The sequence below is a fragment of the Humulus lupulus genome, chromosome 9 (assembly GCF_963169125.1).
Source record: "Humulus lupulus chromosome 9, drHumLupu1.1, whole genome shotgun sequence".
NCBI lineage: Eukaryota > Viridiplantae > Streptophyta > Magnoliopsida > Rosales > Cannabaceae > Humulus > Humulus lupulus.
Window position 1 is genome coordinate 148,034,447 of NC_084801.1, and position 10,328 is coordinate 148,044,774.

Sequence of the window (10,328 nt, forward strand, 5' to 3'; positions counted from 1 at the left end):
ATCACCATCTGAGTTCTTCCCAACCATCATGCCAATATCTCGGTCTGAGTACCATTTCCAGGCATCCTTCTACCACAAATACTTAGCGCAACCTCTTAGTCATGATCTCTCATCTTCATATACCCAAGGATGGAATTAGCTTTGCCCATCCACTGACCAATTCTTAGGCAAACCTGAACTTTCCTCAAAACCAAAGGATAATGCCTTTTAAGCCTTCCATATAGTACTCTTATTTGTCTATATCCTCATATTAAACCAACACTGGTAACCTCACTGTCAAAGTGATAAGGTCATTTTTATATTAATATTTGATAAGTTATTCCATGCATTGATTGTGTTATGATAGCATTTTTAGTAGCTTTAATTTAATTTCATGTCTCTACAATATATTTTCTACATTGCATTTTATGATAATAAATCTGACATTTTGATGGCAAGTGTAGTTTATGAATCATAGGTTGAAAAAGACTCGGTGAGATAAGGTTAGAATGAAGTTTTTGAAGCATTCTAGGCATTCGGGATTGAAATATTGAAGTGGCGGCAACCTACAAGCTTTCTAAGGCTGAGAAATGAATAAATTGAAGATAGGTCGCGGCCTATAAAATTCAGGCCGTGACACTTTAAATGCAATTGGCATTTCATATTTTTTTTTTCCAGACAAGCCGCTGCTCAGTTTTTTCAGGCCGCTGCCTTCGTGACCAATTTCTGCACATATTTTGTTCTAGGCCGCGGCACGCATTTTTCAAGCTGTCGCCTGCGACGTTATTTTCAGATTTTTAATTAGAATTTAATTGAGACTATAAAAGATTATTAGGGTTAATTTTAGATGAGGTTTTTATTATGGTTTAGGAGAGAAAAAGACTCAGAAAGGGCTGGAGAGAAGACTACAACACTTTTGTTCATCAATCTAGTTTCTTTTCTTCCCTTAATCTCTTTAATTTTAATTATAATTATGTTTGTGATTATGATTACTATTATGGAGTAGGTTCTTTTTGTTGGGGTTTTATGCCCTAATGAAAACCCAAATTCTTTGTAATCTCATTTTGTTATCAATAAAAGAATAGAAATCATTTTTTGACTTGGTCAATCACTTTGCTCACATGTTTTAATTTCATGATTATTTAAATAATATTAACTTCTATTGAATCCCGAGCATATAGCTAATCTTATTTATAGTGAAGTAATCACAATGGAATATAAATATGATTATATGTTCAAAATAAGTTAGTCCTAAGATTAGTCAATGCAGAGGATTTACACTGACTTGCCAATCTACGATATGATCTACTTACACATTACAGTGTTATGTTCTTTCCAGAACATTAGCAAAGTAGATATGATCGGATGTATTTGTTACATCGGAGTGGACCGATATTGACAGTTAATAAGATAAGTAAACATACCGTTATTATCTATTCTAGTCATGTCATATAGTTGACCATAGGTCAATTCAATATCAATTCTGAGTGGTTAGTATTCTAACTGATTGTATTATTTGAGTTCTTTGACTTGTTCGTTACCAACTTACCCTACGGACTAGCCCATACTTACATCTTGGGAACTCGGTAGTATAATTGAGTGGGAGAGTTAATCATAGATATGAACATCTATAGCTTATGATGAAGAAGTGAAACGATGGTTTCCTTTTAGTTTGGTTCAAGGTGTTAAATGATAGAGATCTCATTTCAGTAATTAAATTAGCTTACTAAAATATCATTTACAAGGAACTAAGTGTTTTAAGGATACAATACAATGAGGGGTAAAACGATATTTTAGTCTTATCTCATTGTAGACCGTATATAGAGGATTGAGTGACAATTATGGTTGTAACAATGGATAATTAATAGCGTATCTATATTTGTTATAGAGCGTTCTATGAGTTCAAGAGTGCAATTCCGAGTCTATAGTGGAGTCACAAGGAATTAATGAGTTAGTAAATTTATTTATTACATTTATGATAACTTATTGGAGCTTGATTTCATAGGCCCATGGTCCCCATTGTACCTTGGATAAAATCATCTAGATAGTCTCAATTAATTGATTTAATTATCAATTAGAATTATCAAAGTTGACCAGGTCAATTTTGGATAGTTTCACAGAGTTGTGTAATTTTGAGAAGAAAAGATAAATTATGGTAGATTTATTAATTAAGATAAATTGGTATCTAAATTAATAAATAAATTTAAATCAAAGGTTCAAATTATAAATACTTAATTTGATAAAGGATTTAAATAATTATTTAATTAATTAAATCAATAGAAAATAATACAGGCCTTGATTTTAAGTTCAATGGGCTTATAATCAAAAGGGAAATTTCACGGGCCTAAAGCCCATGATAATTTCGACCTAGGGCTTTAAAATGACTATTATTTTATTGACTTTTTAATTAAATTAAATAGTCTAATTGAGTCTATAAAAGGAGTGCTTAGAGAGAAGTCAAAACATAAGTCACAAGTCAGATTTTCTGATAGTTTTAGATTCTCTCTAAACACAAGTCCTTTTCTAAGCCTCTTTGTTATTTTCTCTTCTTCTCTCTATATCTATCTCTTGTGCTGAGAATTGTCCACACTAGTCTAGGTGATTCAAATGATACATTGGAAGACTGTGAAGAAAATAGAAGATCAGTTCAGTTTCTTGATAATACTCTGCGACAGAGAGGATACAAGAGTTAGAGAAACTGAAGGAAGGACTCTTTCATTCCGCTGCGTATACTGTAAGTATTCTTGTCTTTGTTTCTCTTTGAATTCAATTTTAAAAACATGTTCTAGGTTATCTCATATTAATTTTTTTAATATTAGATCTACATGAAAATAAATAAAGATCATCTATAAGTTTTTCCTAACACTTTTTAGGTTAAGGGTTAATTCAAAACCCAAGACATGAATTCTTGATTTTTGATAATGAGTATTATTCTTTAATTTCTCTCAATATTGAATTGCTTCTATTTTTCCAATTGAATGTTATGAATTTTGTGATTTCTTATTAGGTGGCCAACTAATTAAGATTTTACATTGTTCAATTGTCATCTTAGAATTACTACTCACCTAATAGTTTAGGAATCTAAGTGTATGTGATAAATTGCAATTGATAGTGATGTCAAAATAATTGTTGATTGTGATGAAAAATAGAACCTAGGTTAAATGAATTATATGCTTCATTAATTTATTGCCTAGATTAATTTGTCTCCGTAGGACTTAATGCTTTATCCAAGTTAAATAGATTGTATGCTTCATAGATTTATTGCTAAGCTAAAAGAGTTAATTATTGAGCGCTTCACCTTGATTACTTATAATAGGGAGACTGGGATAATTGTCTGCTTCAGCGTTATCTGCGGGGTTACTATTTTAATTGAGAAATTGGAATGATATTTATTATTAGTGATTAGGAATGATTGTTGAGGGTGGAGATTAACCTTTAACTGTTTCTTAATATCGTAATATCAATCTTTAATTGCTTTCTAGTTTATGTTATTTAATTTTGAGTTTGAAATATAAATCCCCCTTTAAAGTTTTAGTGTTAATTATTGAATAATAAAGTGAACGATAGTCCTCGTGGGTTCGACATTGGCTTGCTATTATACTAAGATAATTGGAAGTATTGAAAGAAAAATAATTGTTAAATTTGTTGTGGTATACGACATGCATCAAATCTTTGGCGCCGTTGCCAGGGACTATTGTTATTCTCTTTATTATTCAAATTTATTTATTTGTGACTAATTAGTTTTTACTGTGGAATTGTCAGGTGTATATGTTTGGTGAAGACGATACCCAAGAAAGGTTATTTAGGCTTAAACAATATCTTGAGTCATCGTTAGCTTCTCGTTCTTCGAGGACTATCACCGATAATCCACTCTTTCAACGTCTTGCTCCACAAGTCAATCCTGTTAAAGTGCCATTACCGTCTGACAACAAATCTGATTCTGACGATTCAATTCGATCCTATAGAACAATGGCCCAATAAAGGACATTGAAAGAGTTGGCAACGCCAGATCTTGACCAACAACCGCTTTGCATCCAGTATCCGCCTTTGGATGTTAACTTTGAGTTGAATTCAGGCCTCATCCACTTATTGCCTTCTTTCCATTGGTTGCCTGGTGAGGACCCGAATAAACATTTAAAGGAGTTTCATATTGTCTGTTTTAGTATGAAACCTGCTGCAGTGACTGAAGAATAAATTAAGTTGCGGGCTTTTCCTTTCTCCCTAAAGGATGCAACTAAAGAGTGGTTGTACTATCTTCCACCTGGTACTGTTGAAACCTGGAATGGTATGAAAACTATGTTCCTGGAGCGATATTTTCCAGCATCCAAAGTTGGAAGCATCAGGAAAGAGATCTGTGGTATAAGGCAATATACATGAGAGTCTTTGTATGAATATTGGGAGAGATTTAAGCAGTTGTGTGCTAGTTTCCCTCATCATCAGATAAGTGAACAACTCCACATTTAGTACTTTTATGAAGGATTACAATCACTGGATATGAGTATGATTGATGCAGTCAGTGGGGGTGCACTAGTTGATAAGACTCCTGCTGTAGCCAGGAGCTTGATTTCTAACATGGCTGCTAATTCACAACAAATTGGCATTCGCCAAGACCCTATTCCACCACCCAAATCAGCTAATGAAGTGAGCACCTCTAATGCTAATTAGCTGGGTCAAAAATTGGCTGAATTAACCGCAGTGGTACAACAACTAGCTTTAGGCCAACAGGTGAGGCCATGTGGAATCTGTCAGGTTGTGGGGCATGCTACTGATACTTGCCCTACTTTATTTGAGGGAGAAACTAAGGGTGTTAATGTTGTAGGAAATTTCCCTGGTCAATTACGTTAGATGTACTATGAACCATTTTTACAAACTTATAATCCTGGCTGGCGTGATCTTCCTAATCTTCGTTATGGGAATCAACAACAAGTTGCTCCACAATCTACATCTGTGAGACCACCTGGTTTCACTTTTCAACAGCGATCTCAACAGAATTTTGTATCCAGACCATCGCAAGTACCGCAAGCTGCTCCACCACCAAGTGCCAAACCTTCCACTGAAGATTTAATCAATGCAATTGCTACAAATATTCTTCAGTTTCAGCAAACTACCCAAGCGTCCATAAAAAGTTTGGAGAATCAGGTGGGACAACTAGCGACATCATATATCAGGTTGGAAGCTCATCTTTCTAATAATTTTTCTTCACAACCTGAGAGGAATCCCAAGGAGAATGTAAGTGTGATAACTTTGCAAAGTGGTATACAATATGAGCCACCCACACAACCTTCATTGCCAGCTCCAATTCAAAAGCAAGTAGTAGACAACTCCATCCATGATGAACCATCAATGCATAAAAATTCACATAAACCAACTATGCTAACCTATGTCACTCGTCTGCCTTTTTCAAGCAAATTGAAAAAGTTTAAGAAAGAGGAACCTGAAAGGGAAATTCTTGAGACTTTTCACAAAGTTGAGGTAAACATTCCATTACTTGATGCTATTAAAGAAGTGCAACACTATGCTAAATTTTTGACGGATTTGTGCACGAATAAGAAGAAATTGAAGAATGATGAAAAGATAAGTGTGGGGGAGAACGTCTCTGCTATTCTCCAAAAGAAGCTGCCACCAAAATGCAAGGATCATGGAACCTTTACAATTCCTTGTATGATTGAGAATAAAAGGATTGAGTGGTGTATGATAGATTTAGGAGCATCGATTAATGTCATGTCTTATTCATCATATGCTTCTTTAAATCTTGGGCCACTAAAGGAGACAGGAGTTATTGTTCAGCTGGCCGATCGCACTAATGTTTATCCTTCAAGGGTAGTTGAAGATGTGTTGGTAAAGGTTGATGGACTTGTTTTTCTAGCAGATTTCTATATACTTGAAATGGGGGATGCATCAATACCCAATCCAACACCAGTTTTATTTGGGAGGCCATTCTTGATGACAACAAATACAAAGCTGAATGTTAGAGCAGAAACGCTGACAATGGAATTTGATGGTGAAGTTATCAAATTCAATGTGTTTGATTCTTCTGGTAAGATCAAAGGGAAGGAGACTTCATTGAAATACCCAACATAAAGATCTTGAGAGCGGCATTCAGTCGAGCTAACGACGTTAAACAAAGCGTACTTAAGGGAGTTTTCTATTCCTTATCTTTCATTTTATTTTCATTAAGGACAATGTATTGTTTAAGTGTGGGCAAAGGGAACAATTTCATTTTTTCTATTGTTGGTTTTATTTTATTTTTTTGTTATTTTTTCTGTTTTCATTTTTTTTTAGTTTTTTTTATTTGTTTGTGTGTTTTGTTGTGTTGGTCTTGTTGAAAGCATTGGTCGATGATGAAACTATGAATTGTGCTTAAAGTGATGTTAGACAATGAGGAATTTTGTATGATTTGTGTGCTTGATTCCTATGTGAATTGCTATTTTGATTTATGTTGTTTTTCACTCTATGCACGATTGAATTCACCACTTAAATGTATTGGAAAAGATTTATGCTTGTTGAAAAAAAAAAGAATATTTGAAGTCCCAACCACTCTAGAAATCATTGATCAATTGTTTGAGGTGAAATCATAAGTACACATGATTAGGAAAATGATTAAGGAAATTCTTTGGATCGTTTGAGTCGTTCAAGCCAATCTATTATATGATAATCCCTAGTTTCCCATGTTTGAGCCATGACGACTGATTCTTTTCTTCTATGAACTGAAAATTTTGACCCTATACCTCCTTGAAAAATATTTCTTTTGGTAACCCATTGCACCATGGTTATATATATATATATATATGATTTTTGATCTGGTGGGATGGTTTGTAAAAAAAAAATACTTATGGGTTATTTGGTTGGTTGTAATTTGTGTATGATCTCTATTTATCTCCTTGAAATATTATGACAAAAAAAGAGAAAAAAAAAACAAAAGAAAAAAAATGATGATGATTTGCAAAAAAAAAATGCATATATGAAAATTTTGCAAAAGTATAACTGTGGGGGAAATAGTGAGATCATTATGGAAAGAAGAGTACGAAAAAAATAGGTATTTCTTGAATTGTATGGGAAAATTTGGGAAAAGTTCAAAGAATGAAATTGATGTCTGCTATGGTGTGATTTGAGCTTAAATGTATCTTTCTCAACTACCCTTAACCTTAGCCTTACATTACAAGCATATAAAGACCTTTTGATTTTTGATCATTTTGTGTTTATATTAGTGGAAAATGATTGGTTAATGTCTATGGAGTGGATGCTTTTCATTGAAAAACATTTTGGTACATAGGGACTAATTTAAAAGAAAATGATTTGGCAAGTATGGATTAAATTTGATGCATTTGAGTTGGTGTTGTGATTAAGTGCTTAGTAAATTATTTTTGAAAATCAAATGGTGAATTACATATGGAGTTGAAATTCTAAAGAGTATGAAAATCTTATTTGTTTTGGCATTACTTATTAGTGTGATTCTCAGAGACATTCAAGCTTTTGACAAGACATTTGTTTAGTGAGTCTAGATTAGTTTTTATTATTTTCATTTTTAGTTTTGTTATTTTAGTGTTTTGCTAAGGGACTAGCAAAATTCAAGTGTAGGGGAATTTGATAAGGTCATTTTTATATTAATATTTGATAAGTTTTTCCATGCTTTGATTGTCTTATGATAGCATTTTTAGTAGTTTTAACTTAATTTCATGTCTCTACAACATATTTTCTACATTGCATTTTATGATGATAAATTTGACATTTTGATGGCAAGTGTAGTTTATGAATCATAGGTTGAAAAAGACTCGCTGAGTTAAGGTTAAAATGAAGTTTTTGAAGCATTCTAGGCTTTCAAGATTGAAATATTGAAGTGGCGGCAGCGTACAAGCTTTCTAAGGTCGAGAAATGAATAAATTGAAGATAGGTCGCGGCCTATAAAATTCAGGCTGCGACACTTTAAATGGAATTGGCATTTCAAAAAAAAAAATTTCCGGACAGACCACTGCTCAGTTTTTTCAAGCCATTGCCTACGTGACCAATTTCTGCACAGATTTTGTTCTAGGCCGCGGCACACATTTTCCAGGTCGTGGCCTGCAACGTCGTTTTCAGATTTTTAATTACTTTTTAATTAGAATTTAATTGAGACTATAAAATATTATTATGGTTAATTTTAGATGAGGTTTTTATTACGGTTTAGGAGAGAAAAAGACTCAGAAAGGGCTGGAGAGAAGACTACAACACTTTTGTTCATCAATCTAGTTTCTTTTCTTCCCTTAATCTCTTTAATTTAAATTATAATTATGTTTGTGATTATGATTACTATTATGGAGTAGGTTCTTTTTAGGTTAAGGGTTAATTCAAAACCCAAGACATGAATTCTTGATTTTTAATAATGAGTATTATTCTTTAATTTCTCTCAATATTGAATTGCTTCTATTTTTCCAATCAAATTTTATGAATTTTGTGATTTCTTGTTAAGTGGCCAACTAATTAAGGTTTTACATTGTTCAATTCTCATCTTAGAATTACTACTCACCTAATAGTTTAGGATTCTAAGTGTGTGTGATAAATTGCAATTGATAGTGATGTCAAAAGAATTGTTGATTGTGATGAAAAATAGAACCTAGGTTAAATGAATTATATGCTTCATTAATTTATTGCCTAGATTAACTTGTTTCCATAGGACTTAATACTTTATCTAAGTTAAATAGATTGTATGCTTCATAGATTTATTGCTTATATAAAAGAGTTAATTATTGAGCGCTTCGCCTTGATTACTTATAATAGGGACACTGGGATAATTGATTGCTTCAGCGTTATCTGTGGGGTTAATAGTTGAATTGAGAAATTGGAATAATATTTATTATTAGTGATTAGGAATGATTGATGAGGGTGGAGATTAATAAAGTGAACGAAAGTCCTCATGGGTTCGACCCGTGCTTGCTATTATACTAAGATAATTGGAAGTATTGAAAGAAAAATAATTGTTTAAATTTGTTGTGGTATAAGAGACGCATCACAAAGTATACAAAGCAGCTCTTTCCCCATAAAAGTCTGTTATTCTTCCATCTATTCTTAGCTATTAGACCCCACAGCTTACTCACATACTAGCAAACATCTGCTGCAACTTTCAGGGGTAGATGGAGGTTTCTAACCCTGACTATCATCTGCAACCCCCTCTATGACAACACCAAGTCCACTTAACCATTTTGGGCGCAAACAATTTGTATCCATCCGCCTTTACTGACTAAACCCCTCAACTCTGAGGTTCACACTCCAAACCAATCCACAACCAGGTCCAAATAACCACAATAATCATGCACACATAAAGCATAATAAAGACTAATCCACAATACTATGAATTTTGCTACCAAATTTTATTGCTACCAGGTACATTCACACTTTACCATGCTTTCTACATACCAATAAACATGTATAACACATAAGTTCGATTTAGGCAGTTCACCACATACAATCAGTATACAAACCATTGTTCAAATATTCATTCACATGCAATAGCAATGTTGATCAGCACACCTCAATCTCATCACACAATAGTTAAGGGTCAGGCCCTATCAGTATCTCATACTCCCTATAATCATACAACATAATACATTCATATTTCATTCAAGAACTTAAACATATAATCTCATATATTCAATTACAAAACCCTGAGTCGAGCTTGTCTTTAGTGGCGAGTGTACATGTCCGGCCAATCTTCAGGAACCCTTAAACCTACACCGCTTTGATACCAAGTTATAATGCCTTGGTTAACCAGGGCGTTACAATGCCTTCTTGGGATTTCGAGGTCTATCATATCAGATAAGGATCATGTCCTTACTTCCAAGTTTTGGGGAAGTTTACAGAAGGCGATGGATATACAGAGGAAGTTCAGTACCTCTTATCATCCTCAGGCTGATGATAAATCAGATAGGATTATCCAAATATTGGAGGACATGCTGAGAGCATGTGTATTAGACTTTGAAGGGTCCTGGAATGGATATTTGCCTCTAATAGAGTTTTTCCTATAATGATAGCTACCAGTTGACTATTAGAGTGGCACCTTATGAGATGTTGTATGGTAGGAAGTGCAGACCACCCATTCACTGGGATGAGTTGGGTGAGAGGAAATATTTGAGTCCTGAGACAGTTCAGAGAACCACTGAGGCCATTGAAAATATTTGAGCCCGGATGCTCACTTCTCAGAGTAGATAGAAAAGTTATGCTAATCTGAAACGCAGGAACGTGGAGTTCCAAATGGGAGACAACGTCTTCCTTAGAATGTCACCATGGAAATGGGTGAAGAAATTTGGGAAAAATGACAAGTTGAGCCCTAGATTTGTAGGACCATTTGAGATCTTGGAGAGGATCGGTGAGGTGAT

General features: G+C 33.8%; 1 protein-coding gene and 1 non-coding gene across 2 annotated transcripts; one reads left to right on the forward strand and one right to left on the reverse strand.

Moving 5' to 3' along the window:
* Positions 1-4,314: 4,314 nt before the first annotated feature.
* Positions 4,315-4,421, reverse strand: LOC133803017 (small nucleolar RNA R71). The gene has a single exon (XR_009877752.1). It is a non-coding gene; the product is annotated as a small nucleolar RNA R71 (small nucleolar RNA).
* Positions 4,422-4,824: 403 nt separating this feature from the next.
* LOC133800155 (uncharacterized) lies at positions 4,825-6,060 on the forward strand. The gene has a single exon (XM_062238117.1). The coding sequence runs from the start codon at positions 4,825-4,827 to the stop codon at positions 6,058-6,060; it is 1,236 nt and encodes a 411-aa protein (XP_062094101.1).
* Positions 6,061-10,328: the final 4,268 nt, after the last annotated feature.